At 35.6% G+C, this 25645-nt stretch overlaps 3 protein-coding genes, 1 long non-coding RNA gene and 1 other non-coding gene across 5 annotated transcripts; 2 read left to right on the top strand and 3 right to left on the bottom strand.

Moving 5' to 3' along the window:
- Positions 1 to 239: 239 nt before the first annotated feature.
- On the bottom strand, positions 240 to 321 carry TRNAS-CGA. Its single transcript has one exon. It is a non-coding gene; the product is annotated as a tRNA-Ser (tRNA).
- A 1988-nt stretch (positions 322 to 2309) lies between these two features.
- On the bottom strand, positions 2310 to 3948 carry LOC112510992 (mitochondrial arginine transporter BAC2-like). Its single transcript, XM_025116346.1, has 2 exons — positions 3745 to 3948; positions 2310 to 2987 (listed from the first exon to the last, which is right to left on the bottom strand). Exons 1-2 carry the CDS (start codon positions 3946 to 3948, stop codon positions 2310 to 2312), a joined length of 882 nt encoding a protein of 293 aa, XP_024972114.1.
- A 2792-nt stretch (positions 3949 to 6740) lies between these two features.
- Positions 6741 to 10292, bottom strand: LOC112511496. Its single transcript, XR_003069088.1, has 4 exons — positions 10209 to 10292; positions 10043 to 10098; positions 8240 to 8281; positions 6741 to 6970 (listed from the first exon to the last, which is right to left on the bottom strand). It is a non-coding gene; the product is annotated as an uncharacterized LOC112511496 (long non-coding RNA).
- Positions 10293 to 13141: 2849 nt separating this feature from the next.
- LOC112510991 lies at positions 13142 to 16933 on the top strand. Its single transcript, XM_025116345.1, has 5 exons — positions 13142 to 13303; positions 14357 to 14460; positions 14558 to 14702; positions 15497 to 15637; positions 16271 to 16933. The coding sequence occupies exons 1-5, from the start codon at positions 13142 to 13144 to the stop codon at positions 16931 to 16933; spliced, it is 1215 nt and encodes a 404-aa protein (XP_024972113.1).
- Positions 16934 to 17884: 951 nt separating this feature from the next.
- On the top strand, positions 17885 to 25346 carry LOC112511835 (methyltransferase-like protein 22). The gene is made up of 9 exons (XM_025117644.1): positions 17885 to 18098; positions 19240 to 19350; positions 20505 to 20578; positions 21344 to 21446; positions 22318 to 22368; positions 23347 to 23494; positions 24162 to 24300; positions 24748 to 24853; positions 24934 to 25346. The coding sequence occupies exons 1-9, from the start codon at positions 17921 to 17923 to the stop codon at positions 25083 to 25085; spliced, it is 1062 nt and encodes a 353-aa protein (XP_024973412.1). The 5' UTR covers positions 17885 to 17920; the 3' UTR covers positions 25086 to 25346.
- The last annotated feature ends 299 nt before the right edge of the window (positions 25347 to 25645 follow it).

The following is a 25645-nucleotide window of genomic DNA, read 5'->3' as shown; positions in this document are numbered from 1 at the left end:
CGATCATGATCTCGAGAAGCATTCTTCTTCAAGACGCCATTGTTATTACAAAGTCTAGATCCACCTGGACACCGAGAGATCGAATTACAGGAAGAAAATGGAGGTAGAAAATGGAGCGAGAAACACGGTGCAAAATCAAACATAATGATATCGATTGATCTGAACTTTTCTGCTTCCAAAAAAACATCAAATTGAGAGGGAGAATCACGAGCCAAAATGATATATAATGAGTTCAAAAGCGTCGACAACAGGATTTGAACCTGCGTAGGCAAAGCCCAACAGATTTCGAGTCTGTCTCCTTAACCACTCGGACATATCGACCAATTTAATGGTTTTGAAACTGCTTAAAACTCAAATCACAGATATGATAATTATGTCTGATTAGAAAACTGTTATCGGTCATTTATGTCTGAATTGTTAAGAGGCAAAGTCATTCAGACTGTTTGTTTTTTTCCAATTTTTCAGATGCACTTATGTATTATTTTTCTCTTATGTGATAAAAGGTAAACCAACATCTTATTTGTCTCTTATTGTTTTTCAAATTCTCAACAACGGGGTTTCTCAATCGATTAATCTTAATCGATCATTTCTCCCAATCGATCCTTACCAAATCAATCTTTGCCTCTCTCAATTAATGTATTTTAATAGAATGTAAATGTGTTAAACATCATTAATGACATATTTTCGTTTAAATGAATGTTAACTATATAATTTAGATGTAAATTTCATAATGATGATGAATAAATATGTGAAATTGTATAAATTTATCTATAAATTCAACACTATAATTTTTAATGGGTAAAATAGACAATTTAAACAAATTCAGACGTTTATCAATTTACAAAAACAAACAGTTTTATTAATTCAGACTTCAGCACCACCTCTTATAAATCAGAAGTGAAATAAGACCTTAGACTTCAGCTCCTCTTAAAAAACAAACGTCACTAGAGTCAAAAGCAACACGTTAGAATAATTCCAGAGCTCTAATCATATTGACCAGAGGTGTGGCTTTGAACCTTCTCACTTAGAAAATTTGTTCGAAACTCAGAGGCTCTCAGTACACTGAGTGCACTGTCTCTGAAACTCAGAGACAGTAAAAATTTGTTCGAAACTCATAGGCTCTGAGTACACTGTCTCTGAATTATACTTAACGCAATTTTTTTACCAAATTTAGAAATAACTTCAAAAAGGTTAGGTTTCCAACCTTCTGATATTCGTCCAGATCATCCTAAAACTTAAAAATTCGTCCACATCTGCCCATGGACCCCAAGGGGACATAACGAGATCTAAGGTGATAGAGGCAACATTAGTGAGTGTGCACTACACACCTTCTAACTGACATTATTTGTCTTATCAGCTTAATCGATCTCAAGTAAATCACAGTTACACCAAACGATTGATGACACTAAAATAGCCAACACACTATCCATCCGCCAACTCATTTGAACCCATGGAATTCGAAATGAGCGTCTGATAAGGGTAACAGAGAAGGGAGGTTCCATCATATATAGAGGAAAAATGGTCTAAGTCTAGTCGATGTGAAATTCTAACACGCCCTCTTTAACAGAAGCTAGACAAGCACACGTTGTCTCATTTGGCTATGATACCGTGTGAGAATATGTAGAACCCAATTAAATTATTGTCCAAAAAAGTCCTTTAACAAAAAAAAATGAATGTTTCATCGTATATAAAGCAGAAATAGTCTAAGTCTAACTGATATGGGATTTTAACATTGACTTTGCTGATAAGCAGATATTTTACAAATTTTAGATCCATTACATATTTACATGACTGTAACTATGAGCTAACGACAATAATCTGAAATTTACATTGCTTCAAATGTTGTTATCTATATATACACATATCTATATAGGGTCGGATTAACGTGAGACCAGTCTGTTTTCTTAAGACTCGTGAGACCATTTTTTTTACACTTGAAACTTCATAGCAAAACACTGTGAATGTAAAAAGAAGTCGAACCTTCACAGCAAAAACACTGTGAAGGTTACGTTCACTGCGTTTTGCTGTAAAGTTTCAAGTGTAAAAAGTTGTCTCACGGGTCTCACGAAAACAAGCTCGTGTAATGTGATCCCAAAGTCTATATAATACATACACAGTGATGGATCAACACAAAAATTTCGATCCTTCGGGTATCGTTATCTTGGTGTTAGTCATGTCTTCTGACAGATTTTCTTTTAAATGCATGATTTTTTGATACATTTTGAGGGGGTTTTTTTTTGTCAGGAAGAGGCGTTTTTAAATCCGTCAGAACGTAAAGCATTAAATAACCTGCGGTTGTTATAAAGGGTTTAGTTATCGTTGTTCATGCTATCGTTGGTGTTGAACAAGACTCGTAAAGCTGTTTCGTAAGCCATGAAAACAGCTCCGTTCACGACAAAAGCTCGAGAGACGGTGCTTCCGAGTCCCCGAAACAGCACCCCGTTGCCATCGTCTCTAACACTTTTCCGGAAGCAATCCACGATTCCATCATACTTGATCTTTGAAGTGGGTGTTTGAGCTTGAAGTCGAGTTTTAACCACGTCTAGAGGATAGCAGCAGAGCCAACTCGCAACTCCAGCCAGACCTCCCGCGACGAGCATCGTGGTGCAGCTTTCTTGGCCGCTTTTCCGGCAGCCCGGATGGAGTTGCTCTCGCGTGTATTCGTACGTCCAAAAGTAGAAACCAAATGAAGGTGCGTCTCTGAGAACCGTGATTTTTAAGCCTCGGAATATGCCTTTCCATCCTTCGGTTCTCACGATGTGCTTCGAGAGGCTCAATGGGCCAGTTTCGGATTGTTTAGGTGTGGTTTGATTCTGTAGTTGTAGTCGGATCTTTACGAGTTCGATAGGCGTGAGCACGAAGCTTTGAATTGCACCTGCTCCGGTGCCTCCTAAAGCGACGCTTTTGTAAGAAGGTGGTTCGGTAGGGGGAATAAACCGGTCGAATGCTCGAGATAATGTGGCATAGGATTGAAAAACCAATGCATTCTGCATCGAAAGATCGTCAGTCAGCAACGATCAAGTTATCAAATCGACAACTTTTGATTTGTCAGTGAAAAAAATTGCTCAAATCCCGACCTCCCAAGCCGAAAGCCCAAGCTCAACCTAAAAGCCCGATCAGGGCTCGTCGGTTTTTCAAAACCCCGAAAATCCCGGACCTCAAAAGCCCGAAAAAACCCGGCTTGATAAAGCCTAATCCGACCCATTTTCACATAAAAATCTCCTCTCTGCCTGAGAAAGCCTAGATTTTTAGTAGAATAAACTCAAGAATATTAACATCCACAAGTCCCGGTCATAAAATGGTGAATTCACTTATGAATAACGTAGACGTCCTACATTCCAACCGACAAATCGGGTGTTGTCTAACGAATCAAAGGGACATATCAAACATACAGATGCACAAAAAATTTCAAGCCCAAAACCCGACTTGAAAAGGCACGAACTTTTGGTCTAGGCCCTGATCGGTCCAAATTTTTGGGGGCAGGCCTAGGTCTAGCCCAAAAAAGCCCAAGAAACCAGATTAAGCATGAAAAGCCCAAAAAACCTAACCGAAATGCCCAATCGGGCCTTTTCAACTCTAAAGCCCAACTCGAGCATAAAAAATCCCAGAGCTTTCTTTATTGAAAACCCAAATCCAAAAAAGTCTGAACGTTGTACATCTATAATTAACGATATAAGATTATTTACGAAAATAACATTTTTGATCATTTTTCTACTAAAAACATGCAAATGGGAAGGGAAAAACCTGAAAGGTAATAGTGGCAAGAGGGGCACCCATGCCTTTATAAAGGGCAAATGGTCCTTCTTTAGCTACAACATTCCGGAGGATGCCGAATGCTGAACCATCTCGGCCGTTTTGTTGTCGGATTCTAACCGTGTCAAGTGGGTATCCGGCCACAACGCCACCGATTCCCCCAAATCCTCCGGCCACAAATTCTTTTCCATCCATCTATGAACGATATCATATCATATAAACAATCAAGAAATCAGGCCAGATTACGAGGATATATGAAACCCTGTTGGATTTCTTTTCAAAAAGAGTCTTAAAAAGCGTAACTGATTCAAGTTTATCTGATATTTGACCCCAGTAAACGTAATTTGAAAAACCGTCTTTGGCTCGTTTGGATTGCGGAGATGCGTAAATGGATATAAAGAGGAATTACTTTGAAAAATGAATGAAAAGAGAATAGAAATTGAATCATGGGCACATTTTCTTCCTTGAAATAAAGATTTGGTGTTGATAGATTTGTGGGGGATGCCGAAATAAAAGGGAGCCCATACGCTAGGAAATGGCTTTTGATAAAAATCAGCCAAGAAATAAAAGAAACAAGGTGCCACGTGGTCCAATAACATCATTTTTTGGTATCAACAAATATATTATCTATACTATATTATAAAATATTTTACAAAAACTCTTAAAAATCATTTTTTATGCATTAAGTACTATTTGTAATGCATATTACTTGAAATTTAAGATTACAAGTAAATTGTACGTAAAGTACAACTTATTAAATCTTTATTTTCAATTTGTATAACTAACGGCATATAAATATAATTAAATACAGGATAAACATTTTATTTTAAAATTTAAACTATAATTAAGATAATCATTGAGTTCTAACAGAATCATTATCTTTATAAAAATTATATTGTTAAACCAAAAAAAAAAAATTACTTCGCTATTAGACCTAAATTAAATATAATAAAAAATTTAAATTAAAGAAATTGTACAAAAAAAAGCTTTTAAATAGTTAATTTGATATTAATATCGATATATTTTTTTTTAAATTTTATAATATYTTCAAATWTATWTTTATTCAAAAGTAAAAACATTATCTTTATCAAAACCACATAAACTGTATTATATATCAACAACCAAAAAAACAAAACATCAAATGAAGATATATCTCGTTAAATTGCGCGAGTACCCTTCTAGTATTATTTTAATAATATCTAGAACTACGAGTTATCTATCTCTAGTTGCCTTAACCGTCATATTCGACTCGTAAGTCTTACTTCAAAACTCTTTTTTTCACATGACCGTAGGGACTATTTACTTTTATTACTTTCTGGCAAATCTTGTATGTATTAAGTTATTTGTCCAGATAAATTTGTTGGTGGACGAGAAAACAGATAGGTTTGAGAGAGGCAAAAAGAGATGGTTTGATTATTTATGGGGGCAATTACGGCATTAAAGTTGTTTGAGGTGGCTTGATGAGGACGGGTCAGGGTCCTAGCTTATTCCATATAGTCATTTTGGGTTCATGGCTTAACGATTAAGCCTTAATGAAACAATCTTATATGACTAAGCAAATAAGCGGTCCAAACCATTAAGTTCATTAAGTTGTAAGTAAACAACCCCTGAGTGTCCAATTGCATGTATAAATTTATAGGACTTTGAAACTAACACGCAAACCCTACAGTGGACCAGTTGCTTGAAAAGACTTAAACTACTAGCCTTTGGAGCAATCTCAAACCCTTACCGTTAGGTCGACACTACTATTTTTTCTGTTCATTTTAGTTTAACAAGAAAGTAATAATGAGTTAAATAAATTCATAAGCATCAAAAAAACACCCACCAAAATGACCAAATAAAGCAATTCCTTTGTTTTCCTCGTTGTTTTCCGGTCAGAGTCTTGTTGGGTGTATCACAGTGATATCATCAAGAGCACTTGCATAGTCTCAAAAGCATCATGTAAAAGACAAATCAGGTACACAACAACCCATCGTGTACCCGTTAGGTGGTTGGCTTAAGAACCCAATGCCCACACGGAGCTCAATCTTAACTCCCCGGTTACAGTTATCAAACTCAAACATACACCCTAAGAAAAAGTGCGCTCTGTTAACACAAAGGCAGTTCTGGGAAAATTTCAAACGATAGCACTATTTGACCATAAAAGAAGGAAAAACTATAAAAAGAATTCATATGAACATGGTAGTATAGTTCGGGAAATTTACATAAATAGTCAATTTTCGAAGCTCTTTTCACTTTATAACCATTTTCAGACCTCAATTCAGTTTTTAACCACTGCTTAAGCAGAATTCCACTTTATGGTTAAGCATTCACTTCTATTTTTGCCGGAAACCTATTCACACATGCATACGGATTAACTACAAAGTGAAAAAAAGGTTTGAAAATGGGTAAAAAAATGAACCCTCTTTGGAAGATTGGCTATTTCAGTAAATTTCTTATGGTCCTTTCCTTGTCAAAGGGTTAGTGGTTGTTTGGCAGTTGTTGAATGGTTTGATGTAGAATAATTAAATGGTCAAATGATTAAGACTCTCATGACATAGTACAAAATGAAATATAATCGTTTGGTAATTGTTTACAATGAAATTAAGTGCGGAATGGCTAGGGCAGAGAATACAATATCATTCAGAGGGTTTTAGAATGGTTGTCTCTTAATTGAACTATCATGGGTTATTTGTTTACTTCTTAATAATTCAATTAAGAGGCAGTCTTTGAATCGTTAAGAGTCTTTGATGCGGAACTTTTTTCACTACAATAGGATCATGAATCGGTGGCTCATGCCACCATACGCACCTATGTAGATCCGTACCTATGTTTAACACCGTAATGTTCCCTTTTCAGTGACCACCCGCTCGAAAGGGGGTCACAAAAGAGATTTAACTCATCTTGTTAACCTCGTTTTTGGGGCTTAGATTTCGAAATATAGTCTCGATTCAGGGAATCGGAGACGCCCAAGACGATACACGGAAACTGGATCTGCTCGACAAATGGGTGCAGCCAAAACAACATCAAGATTCAAGACCAATATCAGCATCATGATTATTACTGAAGATTTGATATACCAACAAATAGTAAACGGTCTAGTAGCAGTTCACTAGTCACAACATCATATCTTATGCAACAATTTCGGTTTCGTGGGTCTTCATTTCTTTCCACTTTTCTTCAGACCCGTACCGCCCAGTGCTCCTTTTTGAGCTTTTGCTCTAAGCTCCTTCAGTGCCTGCCCACAAAGCACAATTAAATTTTAGGAACGTGTATATTAATGCTTGTTTGTTAGCAGCTTAATGAGCTTAATGGAACTCGCAGCTTATTCGGTCAACTATACATGACTGTTTGGTAGTGGCTTAAAGTTGATTATTCGGTAACGCTCCTTCCATCTATGAAAAAATCTCCCATACAAAAACCTTCTCAATCTATATAAACAAACTAATTCACACAAACAGTTTTATCACCAAACAGTCCCTTGGAGATATACATGGTCAGACAGCAGCTAGAAAAGCTGGCTTGGAGTAGAGATGCACAAAAAAGCCCAAGCCCAGAGCCTGGCCTGAGCCCGGACCAAAAAAACCCAGGCCTAGTGAGCCCAAAGCCCAGGACAGGCCGAAATATTGGCAACAGGCAAGGACCAGAAAAGCCCAATCGGGTCCTTTTCAACCCCCAAGCCCAACCCCGCTCGGCCCGGGCCATTTTCATTGCTCACTGTAAAAGGGTTTGGAAGTCCCAAAAAGCCCGGCCCTTGTGCATCTCTAGCCTGGACAACCATTCTCAAAATATATACTATAACAACTCGTCTCACAAGGATAAAAAGTGAGAATTGTTAGCTTCTTATAAGTCCCAAGTAGTGGGGCACCAATAACTTCCACCATGGTTTTAAATTGGATTCGAAGTTATTAGGCCATTCTGTTGCTTTGGGCTTTGGGGGTGTTACATATACGGCCTAGACCAGCCAGTTAAGATTAATTGGCAGACATGGGCAATGCAAAAAAAGAAAAAACAGGGCAGGTCACACATTTAAGTAACTTTTAGTCTACATATATTTTGTGATTTTCTCTGCTATAAAGATAATTTTAGGTGGAAATTTGAATATATTGTTTTTTGAAGAATTGTGAGAGAAAATGTCCACACTCTATTTTGTGAAATCATTTTTGCTTTTTAATTTATGTATCTACTAAGTTCTACTTTATTTTCAAAAGAAAATTGTGTATTTCGAATGGTTTTACATAACTTGTGATTTCACATATATCCTTCTTTAAAGGTAAGAGACTTTTTAGGGCCGTTAGCCCGTGGGCAAGCCCAACCTGTTTATAGAGCGGGTCTGGACAAGTTATCAAGCTTGCAGAAAAGGTCTTCGGTTTTTCTAAATTAAGCCCAGTGGACAAAAGAACAGGTCAAGCCCAAGCCAAGCCCGCGAATGATCACCTCTAAGGTCTAACGTATATGTCCACAACTAAAATAAGACACTACCAGAGACCAGAAAACCAAATCTCACCTTTTCCTCGTCCTTCTTCTTTTGAATGTTGGCCTTGTCAATCTGCAAAGACAAAGCGCATTACCAACCATAAGAATATGTAAAATCAGAACTGGTGTGACATCAAGCATATCTGCATATGCCATACATGCAGGCTGCAGTTATTTTTTTGTTATATGACAAATACTCACACCTAGATTGATGTCTCTGAGGAGGATTGAACCCACAACCTTATGGTCAGTGGGATTGAAATGATAATTTGACTGTCACTGAGACAAGGACTGTTGGCAAGTCGGCAGCTATTTATACAAACATCGACAGATCTATCTGCTTTTGTATCATGAACTTCTATTTAGTTATGAATTATTAAACAAAAAAGGGGAAAAAGAGGAAATGAATTCAGATGAATTTCAGAAATGGAAGCAAAAGATTGATTTTGAATCAATTGCAAACGTTGACTTGCACATCTTTTAATCTCAAAAAACATATTTTGCATTTACTTTGCTATTTGAAATTTAAGTGCGCTCATCACCAAGCTTTCTAAACACTGTCTTCTATTTCCAAACATAACACTGAACATTGAAGGGATTGACTCATGTTCTCCAACAAGGATCAAGAAAGAAATTATTCATTTATGGTAGAAACTCATACGTTCCAATCAAGGGACACAGGATATTACTATTTGCTTGTTGTATTTTGACTTCAATGACGTGATATTTTCAAGCAATGAGCAAACCACAGCAACAAAATGGCACTAATGTTGATAACTTAAAACTCGGATATCAAGGTAAGAAGTGAAACAATAAAAAGAGCTTTCTTCAAGGAATTCAACACAGGGAGGGGGGAAGAAACCCAGGGGCGCATTTAGGTATATCCTAGGGGGTACCGCGCTCCCACTCAATTGTCGCCACATAGGTGTCGAATTTTTAAGACTCTCAAAAGGTGCCACCATTGTGATTTGAGCATCCTCACCATAAAAACTAAAGGCTACAATAGCATACTAAAGCTTAAAATTTGAGTTTTGATGGTTAATAATTATGGAACACAAAGGCGTAACTAGAAATTGTTGAAACTAGATCTGATTTCTTAGTGCTTTGTACTGTAATTTGCAACTATGAATCTATGATTTTTTTTATACTTTATGCTAATAATTTTGTGCCACCATTGAGAAGAAACCCAAATTGATCCATTTGGACTACCCATCAAGAGCTAAGGCAGTGCAAGTAGGTCTAACGAATGCATCATGTCATATTGAATCAAACATGATTCTTTAATCCACAGGACAAAAGTAGCATCGTGAAATAATATGTTTCAGCCCAATAAGAAACTCAAACGTCAAAACACAACATTCAGTGGCGGGTGAACTTTGAGACATAACCTAATTACTTAATTATTAAGATACAATTAGATAAACCAATATTTAAACCACACCCAACACCGTCAATTTCACAAGGAGTTGATAATTCACTTGCTGTCTTGCCAATATACAAGTGTATTCTTTGAACTCAAAAGATTTCATCATCCTAAGCAAATCCCTACCACTTGAGAAAGCCTGGCCAACAATCACTTACTATTTCGTGCCCAGTTGAATTGGCCATGCTAATTACTGATCAGATAAGATCAGAGAGAAGAAAACACTTCATAAAGCAACAAAACACTCTAGAAAGGAAAGAAGAAACACTAACTAAATTGACGTAGGATCTAATAAAATATCAGAATACTAATTCTCATAAAAAATAGTCAATAATCAACAATCGGAATCATGACACGAAATCAGAAATCCAAAAACTAAATATATCGAAAAGATGGAATCCATCAAAATACCTCGTCGTATTCTTTCTTCTCAGCCTTAGGTTGCTTCAATGGCTTTGCTTTTCCTCCTGCCAAACAACAAGTTCCGTATCACAGAGTTTTAGGTTCAAGAAATTAACGGATCGAATATCTGAGATTCTTACGAAAAAGAAATGAGGAAAAATCAACCATGGAGTACCTTGCTTGGACGACATGATCGGAATCTGGAATTAGGGTTTGGCGCTTTACACGAATACGATACAATTGGGATCAAATAAACCTAACGCCAACGCCAACGCCAAATCGATATCCTTTTATAGGCGACCTATGAATGAAACAATAAAACATAGGGGGTGCTTGTGATTGTTTAACTTCAAATAAATTATGTTTTTCATAACAATACTTATTAACTTATTATAGGTTCGAATAATTTAAATTTATAAAAACTTTTTATTATCAGTTTGATATCGGTATAAGTTGTTTATTTAAATACTTAAAAGTAGTTATTATCAGTGTCACATCGAAATAAGTCAATAAGTTGTTTTCATAAGCAATCCCAGATACCCCATATTCGACTGATAAAAACAAAAAATATAAATCTCTAAAATTAATTATATTAACTTCAGTTAATTTTTTATGAAGGTTTCAACATCAGTTATATTATTAAAGGGTAAATTGCATGAAAAAATAACGTATTTTAACTTGATTCCTATTTTGGCTAACGTACTTTCAGAACTTTCATTTTGGTACCTAAGATATAACATTTTTAACATTTAAATATCTGGGTAAGTGGTTGAAACATTAATAGGTTATCATGTTGATGTACAACTCAGTATTATTTGTTGACATAATTAGCGACATGAATTTTTGTAATCTAAAATGAGTCTTTTTTTTTTTATCTAAATTAGTCTTCAACCAGTTATCTGAATACTTAAATATTTAAAGCTTTACATCTTAGCTACCAAAATATCAGTTTTAAAGGTACGTTACCCAAAATAAGAATTAAGTTAAAGTATGTTACATTTTCATGCAATGCGTCCATTAATAAAATATTATATAAGTTTATTATCTCGATATTTGTTAAAAAAAATCATATGAAATGCTAATAATTTAATTTAATTGGTAGGAACAAATATACGATTAATTTTGGTTTACAGAAATTAACGAGTAAGGTTTCTGAAATAAATTATTAACAAGGGACGTTCCTATAGTTTCATTTTTGTAACGAATATGGTCATTTCTCAAACTCGTTCAATTAAGTTTCCATTAGTGGTAAAGGCTTGGGCATGACATACTCATGAACCCGAGTTCGAGCCCTGGGAGGGTAGTGTTGGCAACATTTGTCGGGGATTAGTCGGGCTTTGGCCCGGACACCCTTACAAAAAAAAAAAGTTTCCATTAGTGAGGGGGCATTTTTTTTTGTCTATTCACCTTCTTCTTTCCTTAATTTCAATTTTCTATAACAAATTTGGTATCTCGTACTACTTTTACTTTTATAATATACTAGTTGTGTACCCGAGCAATGCGGCAGGAGCCGTGAATTATAACGATTTTGAAGCTTCACTGGTTTTATTAAAGAAGATTTAACGATGATATAAGTTACATTTGGTCTTTACATATTAATACAATTTGAATAAATAAGAGTTATGATTCTAGTTACAGTATATGATGAAAAAAATTGTATGACCGTTTAAAATCCAATATATTTAAAATCGTACATATTTAAACGACTCCAGAAATGTGTTCGATTTACACCAAGAGCAAAGAATTAAGAGATCGAGAGTTCTAGAGCAATTGAATGGGAGATGAATGAGAGAACTTTTAATAACTCGTGATGAATATCAATTTGAATCTCACATTGGGAGATGGACAGAAGACATAGAGGTATGAGAGAGTGCAGACATGAGTGAAATGTGTCAAACGTATTTTGGGAACATGAAAAGAAAAGATAATAATGTGCATTGGTAATTTGTACTATAAATTATTTTAATTGTAGATTAAGAGATTTTAAGACTGAATGCATAAAGTAGTAGTACTTAACACATTATGAGTTGTTTTTAAGACTTTTAAGACTTTGTACATAAATGTATAATATTTTGTGCATTAAAAGTTGTTTTTAAGACTTTTGATAAATCTGATTCATAAGGTAGTATAGATAATTAGCAAAATAATTAAATAAAATTTGAAGCTTAGATTTTGTCATTAAATATTTTATCGTTTTAGAAACATTATTTTCATGAAATCCCTTTATTTCAAATAAAATATAAATTATTATTTTCTACTAGTTAATCTTAATTAATTAATCCCGTAGGTCCCGTTTGGTTTGACAAATCAGATTTAATTTAGAGGAATTTGAAATCGAATTATATTTCAATCACATACTTGATTTGAAAAATGAAATCTGATAAACGTCGGATTTTGAAATCCCATAAAATTAGTTGGTATTTCATTAGAGTTCATATGATTTATATGTAATAATGTGGAAAATACTTTAAAAAACATGGAAATTGACTCAAATGACCATTTCCCACATCCAAATTGGTCTCCTAACAATTTCTCTCTCCCGGTTTATTCAAACGTCACTACTTCCGCGATATCCAGGTCTGTACTATTAGCTCGATCCGCAGTATTAGCTAAAAGGTCAACACAAATCTGCAACTGCGATGGCCAGATCCGTAATTACGATGTTAAACTGGTTTGCAAAGTGAAAATTTATGATTGGTTGAATGAAGTTTGTACGGTTTATACAAATAACGTGGTTTGCAAAGTAAACCTACTCAATACACGTAATGTGTATATATGTACGAAGATTCGTTGCTTGATTTGATAGATGTTGCTCATATCAAAGCTTCCTTTCTTCTCTAACGAAGATTCTTTGTTTGACCCAAACTCGTATTCAAACAACAAAAAGGTTTTCAATCAATTGAAAACCATCAATTCGAACTTGAAAAGTTATCGATTTACGATTTCATGAAACTCGTTGGAAAGTTGTTTGAATCGTGGTACAGAAGGAGCACTTTTTACACAAAATGGTTAGTAACGCATTCATGATCTTGTTGTTTTCAAATCGAGATTTCCGTTTTGAACATTTGATTTGTTGGTGAAATTAGCGACACAAACATCAAGACAACGATGATGCGAATCGAGATGATACGGAAGAGGAGAAAAGCAATGGAGAAGTTCTTGAGGAATGATGTTGCTGATCTTCTCAAAAACGGTTTCGATTCTGATGCATATAGCAGGGTAAAAGTTGGGAAATTTGATCAAAATGGCACAATCTTTGTGAAAATTGAAGTTAGCCATTTTTTTTCGATTGAACTCTAATTCGGACAAATTGTATGAAGAAATAACGTACTTTAACTTGATTTCTATTTCGGGTAACGTACTTTTATAACTTCCATTTTGGTACCTGAGATATAAAGTTTTAAATATTTAAGTACCTGGTACCCGGTTGAAGACTAATTTTAGGTTAAGAAATTCATGTCACTAACCACGTCAGCATATAATACTGAGTCAATGCTTCAACCGATTACCCAGGTGCTTAAATGTAAAAAACTTTACATCTTATATACTAAAATGAAAGTTTTGATAATACATTACCCAAAATAGAAATCAAGTTAAAATACGTTACTTTTCTTTCATGCAATTTGCCCTTCTAATTTTAACCAAATTTTACGTAGAAATATGAATTCTTATGACAAATTAAAAAAAAAATCATTTTTAAATTAAAGTTTTTGCGTAAGCATTCAAATTTTTTTATAAAGAATCCTTACATAGCCCGATCCGAGTTTTTTTATTCGTAGTAAAAACGGGTTGGAGGGTCTGAGCCTTACCATATCTATTCGGGACTAGGTTTCTGGTGCGGTCCGATTTGGCCTAGGTCATATCTAATGAACATGTTGGGAGTAGATTTGTGTTTAGTACACTGGACATGACATGACAAATGCAGTTTTTTTGTCCCAAAATAATATGTGGAACAAAAATCTGGACAAATTTATTAAATTACCCATGTGAACTATCTGCAATTCTCTCATATGCGTATCTCACTCATGTTGGTCCCGTCTAGTTTTGTCCGCATATCAAACGTCTAATCGTTCAAAGTTCATAATAGCGCTTGAAAAGACGGACCTTCCCCCAATCAACTAGCCTGACCTGTCCTTCCACAATTCCAGTTCGTATAGGTCCTAAGTGGGCTTGTATCGTAGTGCAGTAAAATACAACAATCTTATAGTTGTTATGTAAACATATCCACCTTCTTACCTGGTAGGTTAAAACCATACAGACAGTTGACCATGACTGTCCGACTGGTTGTTGATAATTTATGATTTGCCAATTCGATGGAAACAGGCCAACGGGCTATATTTTGAGCAAAAACGGTCATTATGTTACGAGTCTATCGAGCAATTTTGCACGGTCATCTCGAACCATCTCGCGGTAATGAACAACCAAAGGTAATAAAAACGACCATTTATGTATCATTAGTTATCGTTTTTTGCGTAAAAGTTGTATACGAGCTTTAACCGGAAAGCCAATTTTCGTCATTCATAGTGAATGCCCAGAGGAATGTCGAGAGGCAGTTCCATCTTTGATGTATGCAGCTGCAAGAGTGGCTGGTTTGCCGGAATTGCTTGAACTCAGAAATTTGTTTTCCGGTAGATATGGGAATTCCCTTGAATCGTTTATCAACAAAGAGGTTGGTTCCTTTCGTCGAGCTCGTTAAAAGTTCAAACACGGTTTTTATTACTCTTTCGTTGCAACTTTAATCAAGTAAACGGTAAAATGTAATGAAGTTTTGTCTTAGTTTCTGTTTGTTGTAGTAATTTTCTCTCAGTTAATGTAACAAAGTTTTAGGAAATCTTATTTAATATAATAACGTTTCAAATTTCTTCGTTTTTTACTGATTTTGACTTGCTGATTTTATAACATCTGATTAATAAGATGTCAATTTTTCATAATTGGTTATCTACGTCGTCAAATATTAAAAACTCTATCGGTCAAAGTGGTAGAAGAACAGGAAATCTCAATACTTATAATTTTTTTTGGGCAAATTGCACGAAAAAAGTAACGTACTTTAACTTGATTCATATTTTAGGTAACGTACTTTGAAAACTTCCATTGTGGTACCTAAGATGTAAAGCTTTAAACGTTTAAGTACTTGGGTATCTGGTTGAAGCATTAATTATCTTGATGATGTGGCGAGTGATGTGGTATCCAACTCAGTATTATTTGCTGAAGCATTAACTGGATACCACATGAGCATGGTAACAGGTTAATGCTTCAACTGGTCACCCAGGTACTTAAATGTTTAAAACATTACACCTTAGGTACCAAAATGAAAGTTTTGGAAGCACGTTATCCAAAATTACGTTATTTTTTCATGGAATTTACCCATTTTTTTGTTATACTAAATGAGAATTAAATCAAACTCTGATGCATTTTGATATATTTTTTTCCCTATTACGGAGCATTAACATCTATTGTCGTTAGTTTGTCAAATTGTTCAAACCGGATCATCCCACGAAGGATATGAAGATTCAGATGATGAAAGAGATAGCATTAGAACACGGTATAGATTGGGATCCCGATTCATCTGAACGGAAATCGTACAAGCCAACTTCATCGAAGCATGTAAGATCCTGTTCACTTTGGGTGCGTTTGGTACACATGACAGAATGAGACATGACAAAACAAAAATGCATTTTTTATCCCATCAAAACAAGTTGAATAAAGACAAGATTGATAAATTATTAAACTACCATAGATATCAAGCGCAGTTTGGATGACCGGCTTATCACTTTATATGCAATAAGTCATGGGTTTGAATATTTTAGATGAAATTTTACCTTTTTTATCTCTAAATTTTAGGCTCGACGGTTGATCTAGAGCTTTTACTCGCGCCCTACAATGCTCTTCTGTAAAATATTAACAACAAAAATATAGTTTATTAAGGTAAACGTTTACCAATTCACATTACCTTATTGGACGAATATGGTAAAGACCAAGAATCTTACCCGGTAAAAACGATAAGGACCAAGAGTCTTACCCGACAAGTGAGGGGGACAATTCTTACCATGGTAAACGCTTACTGAGTAAATTGTTGCATATGATAACGTTTTGATGGACTAAAGTCTTGCCCAGTAAGTAAGTGGTAGTGTTAAATTTTACCGGTAAGTGCTTACCAGGTAACTGTTTGGGTCGTTAAGATTTTCATCTCGTGGGTCTTGTTTATTTGGTCTTAAAAATGTCGTGTTTTTTTTGTAGGATTCGTCTAAGAACACGTATGGTGATCAAGATAACGAACCTAATAGAACCGGTCATGAAAATGGCCAGAGGAATAACGTTCAAGAAACAAGAATTGAAGATGGAGATGATCGTAATCGAGCCGAAAAGAACAAGGAGAATGCCGTTATTGAAAAGCAAATAGATCATATGCGTGAACGTCTTTCGACTTACTGGTCAAGGACCACGAGTCTATTCTCGAGTAGCCGAGAAACCAGCACGAGCACGACCCCAGAAGAAAGTTCTTCGGATGATCCAGCCAACCAAAGATCATTCTTCCCGTTCCGGTTCATGCCACCTCCATACTTAAAACCCGATCGCTCACGTGATCACAATAAGGAAAACCAAGAAGTTCTTAATCATCCAAACATCGAAATTTGGGATGGCGAACCAACAGCACCACCAAACGTGAAGAGTCGTCGCCGCCGCCGCCGCCGAAGAGGTCGTGCTCCGCCACAGGCAAAGTCACATTCGACCGAATGTTTGCCGAATCCGGTGGCAATGGAGGCACAAAAAGGACACGTGCGGTCGGCTTCGTATCAACCGGAATCGACCGTGAGGCCGACAATGGGACATGTTCATCCTAAACTACCTGATTATGATGATATTATAGCTAGATTTGCAGCCCTTAGAGCAAAATCTTAAGAGACATATTTCATATTGGGACTTTTATGGTGTAAATATCGTATATATAATAAAATAGATGGGCGTTTTATGTTATTCATGTAAAAGCAAGTTAGTTGTGTTGTATATTCTTATAATATCATCTTTACTCACAGCATTTTACAACTCAATCTCAATTAAAATATTATTTCTTCTCTTATTTATCTATATTAGAAAGATACTCGCATAATACAGCGAGATACATCTTGATTTTAATATTTTATTTTATTTTTTTATCTCACTCGATGTTATACTATGATCTTATGTGATTTTGAAAAAACGATAATGTTATTATTTTGTAATAAAATATAAATTTGAAGATATCATAAAATTTTGATAAAAATATATCCATATTAGTATAAAACTAACAATTTGATTTTTTTTTGTAATTTTTAATTCAATTTTTTTATTATAATTTAATTTAAGTTCAATAACGAAATAATTTGTATTTGGTTTAATAATATAAATTTTCATAAAGATAATAATTAATTATCCTAATTATATTTTAGATTTTTTATATTTTAAAATAAAATTTTATTCGTTATTTGATTATGTTTATCCGCAGTTAATTACACGAATTCAAAAATAGAGCTTTAATAAGTTATACTTGTGCATAATACACTTGTAATCTTGAAATTTTAAGTAATATGCATCAATATACAATATTTCATGCATAAATAATAGTTTTTAAGAGTTTTTATCAAATGCTTTATAATATAGTTTAAATAATCTTCAACTTTAATTTAATCTTACTTCTTTTATTATTTAACCACAATTCTCTTAAATTCAGTCTAATCTAAAATATTATTTTGTAAAAATCATATATTAATTTTTTTATATATTAATAATTTTTTTTCCATGCAATTTACAATTAAAAATTATCATAATAATTGGGATCCAATTGGCATACCGCGAGGGTGCGCGGGGGTTATTGTTTCTCCGAAGTAGGGTTTCGTCTCACCGGTGAAAATGGACGGCGATGACGACGAACCACATATATCGCCACCGATTCAACCGGAGACGATGAATTTACCGGAAGACAGTGAGAAGGAAGAGGAAGATCATGTAATGAGCGAGATTCACGTTGGCTGTCCACCGAAATTCTCAGGATCTTTCGTTTCTCACTTCACCTTCTCAATTCCACCAGGTAAATTTAGTTGTTTATAGCGTTTTCTTTCAATTGATTTCCTAGATGAGATGAAACATCTACCGCCTAATGGGATTGTTGGAGGATAATCGAGGAAATAAAGGAGCTCGTGAGTAAATAGCTTTTCGACCAAAATCTGGTAGTGTAATACAAAATTAAGTCTCCAATTTCAGGTCACGAATTTGGCAGAAATCATTTCCTTTGAATCATAGTCGCTTCCTTTCTATATTGAATGCGAGAATGATTGCTGGAATAATTCGCTTACACCTATCAGAGGCTTCTGAAGGGACCCTAGAGGCTTCTGAATGGATTCAGAAGCTCATTTTCATCAAACATTTCTCTTCATGTGCCCCTTGGACCCCCTAGGAGCACTTCCCCTAGGACCCCGCTAGAGGGCGCAACCCCTGCCATAAGACTCCATCCAGCCTGGGGCGGACCCACTCTATTGGATGCGGTGGCATGGACCATCGCTTTGTTCCTCTGTCTTAATGTAAAATATTATAAGGTCGCCACTAGATCATTTTGTTATGTTCAACCGTATATATTTTGAAACTACAATGGTGACACAAGTTCCCTTAGTTGGTTTGCATGGCTTTCCTCCCACCCTAGATCTGTGCTCGAATCTCGTTTGTGTCTTTTTTGTTAGGTTTTAGCTTTTAATTTGAGATTTAGTATGTTTCCGAAAAGATTTGCAATAAAAGACTCGAACATGGACCTCACATATGAAAAACAAAGAACTAACCAATAGATCATTGAAGATTTCGTGAAAAACTTTGTTTCTTTATAGTCAAATGGTGCCACCACTTAAAAAAATATTCTAGGTCCGCCTTTGCATCCAGCTATTCTGGGTTCTAGTTAGTTTACACGAGTGTGTATCCCACACCTTCTAGCTCGTGATATAGTTTAACTAACAACCTCATATTCTTTTGTGAATCCAACTACATTAAATGAACAGATGATTTCATCAAAATCACCAATAGGGATTGTCAAATAAGCGGTAAAATGTGAACGAAATCGAGAATCGTAATTTGAATTCGTAAAGACTCTAATTAAACAATGTGGGAACATGATCTTGTTCCCAGTTTTAAGATTGAGAATTTTGATTCGAAATGTTTATTTTTTTGCTGATAATTGAATGTAGATGTTAAGTACATTGAAAGCAAATATGAATATGAAGTCGTAGATGATTCAAAGCAACACCAGGAAGTTAGCTTGGATGATGATGGCGATCTTTCTTTACCTAGACGCAAAAGTAAGTTGTGCTTACTTTAATGTCGTTTATAGTTTTTTGCTGGTTAACTTTACTGTTAAAATCGAAAGGATGTACGCAGATCTTGCCTCTACCCTAGAAGATAGAGAGGTAGTTTACGTAAAGACCCTTGACTTGCAAAACAAAAATATAAGACCATCTCCAACTGAAAGTACTAAATACAACATTAGTGCCAAATTTTTAGCACTTGATTTACACTATTCATTATAATAGCACTAGGGTTGGGTTCCGGTGAGAAGGAGAGTTAAGATGAGAAGTGTAAGAAGGGATTTCTCCTCTTGGATGCCATTAGGATGAGATGCACCGAGATGCACCGGATCAATCCCGTATCAAGCACAATTCATAGGTAGGTTTGAGATTAAAGGTGATCAAGGGTCCAGATCTCTTCTTATGCTTCTCATCTTAACTCTCCTTCTCACACGATCCTTTGCCAATAGCACTAATTGTCTTTAACTGACGAGTGCTAAAATATAGCACTTTTATTTATTTGAAAATTTTACTATAATAATTTTTTGTGTGTATTAACTAGTTTAAGTAAATAGTTAAACTTATATTTATATATTTTATTTGACTATGATAGTTTTTTGTGTATATTAATTGGTTTCAGTAAATTAGTTAAATTTATACTTTGTATATATTATTATGCCAACACTAGTATTTAGTTTTTAAACTTTTTAAATTATTAAAATTTCAACCAATCAAAACAATACATGTATTACAGTTACATTTTGTTTGAGTTAAATAAGGTTCATTGAAGTGTGTTAGTGTACTTCAACATGGACTATTTTTGACCCACCCAGAAGGAATTTAGCACATCGATTGGAGATATTTGTTGCTATATTATGACACTTTAGCGCTTTAGCACATCGGTTGGAGATGGCCTAAGGAGACAGATGAGAAAAGTAACGTAAAAGTGTCTGCATACATGTAATCGGTATAGTGAACCAAAAAGGAAGCAAGAGAGACACGAGGGACGCAAGATAAGAGAGACACGAGGGACGCAAGATAAGAGAGACACGGAATCACAAATCTCAATACTGACCACGCTATCTGATCATATTCATAGAATACCTTTAATGCGTGTATGCATTTTTCTCACCCGGAATAATTTCTAAAGGAATCATCTTGTTTTTCAGAACATTCAAAGGACAAGTTTGTTGTGGATATCCGGCATAACATAACATCATCAATTCCGAAGGTTGGTTTGCAGGTAATAATTGATTCTATCTGATATATTTGAACTTCACAGTTCTCGAGGCTAAACTTTGTAACGAGCTTGTCTAAGGTACATCTTTGTGTGCATGTTTGTGCATAATGTATCGTGAGTCATTTTCAAGATGCTTTTATGTGCCACGAGGGTGCTTGTTGTATCCGTGTCTCCCCTCCACAATAATTAGAAGCAAAATATATGTTTTTGTGGCTATCTATCTCTAATATGCTGTAGGAAATGTCAGAGGCGGACCTAAGAATTTTTTCAAGTGGTGACACTATTTGACTATTAAGAAACGAAGAGAAAAAAGATATACGGTTGCACCCAACAAAATGATATGGTGTACATTTCATGACCCTAAATTTTTTTACACTACGAAGAAGGATATGCACCATAGTGGGTCTGCCTTTGGGAAAGATGCGTGTGGTTCTCTCTAGGGGAAAGTTCAAATGAGAACTATAAATATTGTGAGAACCTGTTGGTTCCCATTTCATGTATTATTCATGTTAAATAACTCTTAAATATTCATGAATATTATTCATCATGAATATCATTCATTTTTATTATGAATATTATTCATCATGAATATCATTCATTTTTATTATGAATAATATTCATCATAAATATCTATTGCGATTACAATTATGAATAAAACATTAATAGTTGGTTTCCAGGTTTCAGAATATTCACGGTTCTACTTTTGAGCCTTCCTTATTCCCTCTATTGTTTTACTTTGGTGACGCTAATATCGTTTTTCTTTATTAGGTTTGGAGAGCCGAACTGGTACTCGCCGATTTTGTTTTGCATAAGATGTTCACTTCGTCTGAGTTTGATGGGATTGTGGCAGTAGAACTTGGTGCTGGTACAGGTAGTCTTGATGCTAATTTGAGTGTTTTTGATTCTTTTGTGGGTGACCTGCTAGGTAACCGTGGGTTTTCGAGGAAGCTTCTGCTCACTGACTAATCCCCCAAGAAACCACAAATGGCCTGAGTCATCGCAAGTGAACCTCCATGGCCACAAGGGCTTTGGCAGCGCCAGAATTCGAACCAGGGGATGATGAGATTTCCAGTACATCCCCCGAGCCTTTAACCAGTGCGTCACAACCCAACCCAACCCAAGCGGTTTATATAAAAAGAAGAGTAAATTATGGTTTTCTTCCCTGTGGTTTAGACTTTAGAAATTGCAGTTTTCGTCCCTATGGTTTGTAATTCATTGCTATTTTCGTCCTTATGATTTAAAATTTATTGTTTTAGTCCATGTGGTTTACAATTCTTTACTATTTTGGTCCCTCCTACTTAAAGGTAGGAATTAGTTCAGGGACAAAAATAGCAATAAATTGCAAACCATAGGGATGAAAATCGCAATTTCTAAACCACAGGGACGAAAATCGAAGTTATTAACAAACTACAGGGACAAAATCATACAATTCTAAAAAGAATATACAGTCTCATAAAAAAGTTCACTTGGGCTGCGAGCTTCGACATAGATCAGACCCTTTTACTTCAGATAGATAATGCAACGTTGGGTCCTTTGAGTTTTTATCTAGTCTAATGTTCGTTCGGCTACTATAGGATTTGAACTTTTTATATTGCTTTAGGGCCATAAAGGTCTAGCAACTAAGAGCATTTGGTCGATTAAATCGTTTTAACATTAAGCCTTCCGTTTTCAGTTTTTTATGCATTTGCTTGAATCTGAGACATCAGTGCTTACATGACAGGATGTCATTGTATCTTTACCAGGATTGGTTGGTATGCTACTTGCACGGGTTGCTAAAACAGTCTTTCTGACAGGTACTCATCATCATCATCATATATATATAGAGAGAGAGTGTGTGTGTGTGTGAGGTTGAGGGGAAAACCCCAAAAAAATGAAAAACTAATGAACACACTTGTAACGATTCATCTGTACAGTATGTACATGTGCATACAAGCAATTTAAGAGGTTTCATGGTTTTTATGCACTTATGCACATGTGCATACAAGACAAGTGACTTACAAATTACTTGAATGCATATGTGCATATCTTATAGGTGAACGGTTATTAGAGTGTTCCTCACTTTTTCATTTTTTTGGGGCTTTCGCTTGAACCTGACCCTATATATATATATATATATATATATAGAGAGAGAGAGAGAGAGAGAGAGTTGGGATCATGTGAGAAAAAGATTTTGGTGAAAAGTGAAGGTACTCTTGTATTGTGTGAATGTTGCTTTATATTTTGTGAAGGTGTTTAAGGCGATGAGACCTGAATGTGTACCTTAACCAGTTTATGTGAAGGTGGAAAAGGTAGATTCACATAGATTATGTGCATGTGAAGGTTACACTTGTCATAAAAAATGACATTTCTCACTCGAACCCAACCTTATATATAGTCGGATTGGTTCCCTCCTCCTTGTGTTTATGTTCTTTATCTGGGATGCTTGGTTATAACCTTAAGGATGCATATGGTACGTAGACAGGACATGATAACACAAAAACTTGCCCCATGTTTGGTGCGACAATTATAGGTAGGAAAGGACTGATTGGGGAAAGAATGCAGCTTTTTATCCCACCAAAATAGGTGGAACAAAAATTTGGGAGATGAGACAAGATAGTTAAATTACTAAATTACCCATGTTGAAATTAAAAAATATAAGTGTTTCCATAATTCTTTGATCCGCATACCTCAATCTCACGAGTCTCGTCTTGTCTGCGTACCAAATCGCAAGTTACCCGATATGTTGTTTCTCTCATTCTTATATCTATAATGCTTCTATTCTTGTTTGATAGATCATGGGGTAGAGATACTTGAAAATTGTGCTAAGACTGTCCATCTCAACTCCGCAATGCTACCTTCTAAAACTTCGGTTTATGTACGTGAACTTGATTGGAAGGCTTCATGGCCCCCTATGCAACGCAATTCTGCACCTTGTCACAGGTGATAACAGTGTCATTTTTACCTTGCTCACAACTAGACATGCACAAGGCCCGGGCTTTTTTGAGCCTAGCATTGGGCCTTCCAATTGGGATTTTTCAGGCGGACCAGCCCCCAAGATTTCGCTCTGATCGAGCTCTTGAGGCCTGGCTCGAACCGGGCTTCAGGCTTACTAGGACCAGCTGGTTTTGGGTTGGTTTTTTTTGTGTATATTTACTCACGACTAGGGGTGTACACAAGCCGAGCCGAGCCGAGTAGCAGGCTGGAGCTCGAATAACTTTTTTTCGAAGTTGGGCTCAAGCTTGAGCTCGAATATTTTTTCAATGTTTGAGCTTGAACTCGAGATCGATTAACTTGTTTATTTGCTCAAGCTTGATAATTTCTACATTTTGATTAAATAATGTATAAACATATAAATATGTTTGGTTTGAAAAAGAGCATGTTCGAATGGCTTGACTTGGCTCGTAAAGTTTAATCAAGCTTTCAAACGAGTCGAGTCGAACATTGGTGTTATGGAGTTTGACCCGTTCAGTTAACGAGCTTTATTTTGTGTTCGAGATTGACTTGAGCTCGAGTAGCTCATTAAAAGCTCAAATCATTTACACCCCTACTCAGGACCACCTATTTTTGCTAACGAGTGGTTAGGACTCCGCCTGCTTTTGTAATCTAGTTATGCTTGGAATCCATCAGAATTTGAAGAACTTGAGAGGGCATCTTTGCTGGTAGCTGCTGATGTAATTTATAGTGATGATCTCACTGATGCTTTATTCGGTACTTTAGAGAGATTACTCTCGAGCGGTTTGAAGAAGGTACGAGTTAAAAAGTTAAAACGATTGCAGAAGGGCAAAATGCATCAAACTTTGCTTTAGTTCCTAAATGGTTTAACGGGGTTTTTTTTAATCGATGTAACAAAGTTTAAAAATTTCCTATTTTTTATCCATTTTGACCGATGACATACTTGATCTAGTAACATTTGATGACATAGATGCTCGTTTACAAAATGTTTAGGAAAGGGTTATGGTGAAGTGGACGATAAACTAGATATCCACGTTTTCAAATGTTACAAGATTAGCATGTTACCGGTCAAAATGGGTAAAATAGGAAAATCTGAAAAATTGTTGCATCAATTGAGAATTTCTTTTTGTTACACCGAATAGGAATTAAGATAAACTTCGTTGCATTCAGCCCTTTGTTTAGAAAAGGGTTTCGCCATTGCTTTTGTTTAGAGAAGTAGAAAATGTAATCCTCTTATTCAGGTGTTATATTTGGCCCTCGAAAAGCGTTACAACTTCAGTCTTGACGATCTCGACGTTGTTGCAAATGGGTATTCGTGTTTTCGAAGATACGTGAGGGATGAGAGCGGTAAGTTTCATCTTTTGTTTTAACAATCCTCGATCATCTTTTACCGCTTTCAATTGCTGATGGTTGCTTGACGATGATAGATGAAGTAGAACACGATGATCTTGAAAATCGATCTTTATGTGCCTTTGTCGGCACCCGCATTGATCTTACCGAGATCCCTCGGTATGCGGATAATTACGATCGAGGACAGGATGTAGAGCTCTGGCAAATCAAGTATGCAAGAGAAGGCTGAAACCTACATTAATACTAACCAATATTCTCGCGTGGCCCTACGCTCGTCTTCGACACCATGTTAACTCCGTGGCACACCATGGCCTGATGTCTGATTTCCGTAAGGCGTTGTTTGATCTTTTTTTAACCTTTAGTGCTATATTTTTCAGTTCTTAGTATATTAACCTAATTTAATTTGTTCAATATATCGACTAATCGAGAAAATAGTAGAAAACATGTAATGCATATTCAAGGGAGATGAGATCGAATCGGTTTTGCTATCCAAGCTTTCTTACTGAATTGCTTAAATATACAAGTGGAGGTTCGAACAACAATACTTTCATTTTTTGAGAACATGAGAACATCTGATACATATGAGGGACTTGGAGGCATCGGGTGATTTGGACCTCAACCTAGGTCGATCGCGTCATAATTAAGGCATTATTTGGTAAATATAAGCTAGCTTATGTTTGCCAAGCAATGTCTTAATCGATGACGGGAGCGACCTAGGTTGCCTGCACACCACCAAGCCCCTAACGTGTATCGTGTTGTTTTTCAAACCTCCATCTATATATACATATA

The sequence above is a fragment of the Cynara cardunculus genome (genome assembly GCF_001531365.2).
Source record: "Cynara cardunculus var. scolymus isolate 2C chromosome LG 4, CcrdV1, whole genome shotgun sequence".
In the NCBI taxonomy this organism is placed as follows: domain Eukaryota; kingdom Viridiplantae; phylum Streptophyta; class Magnoliopsida; order Asterales; family Asteraceae; genus Cynara; species Cynara cardunculus.
Note: the sequence above shows the minus strand (reverse complement) of the source record. Positions and strands in the feature narration are given on the sequence as shown.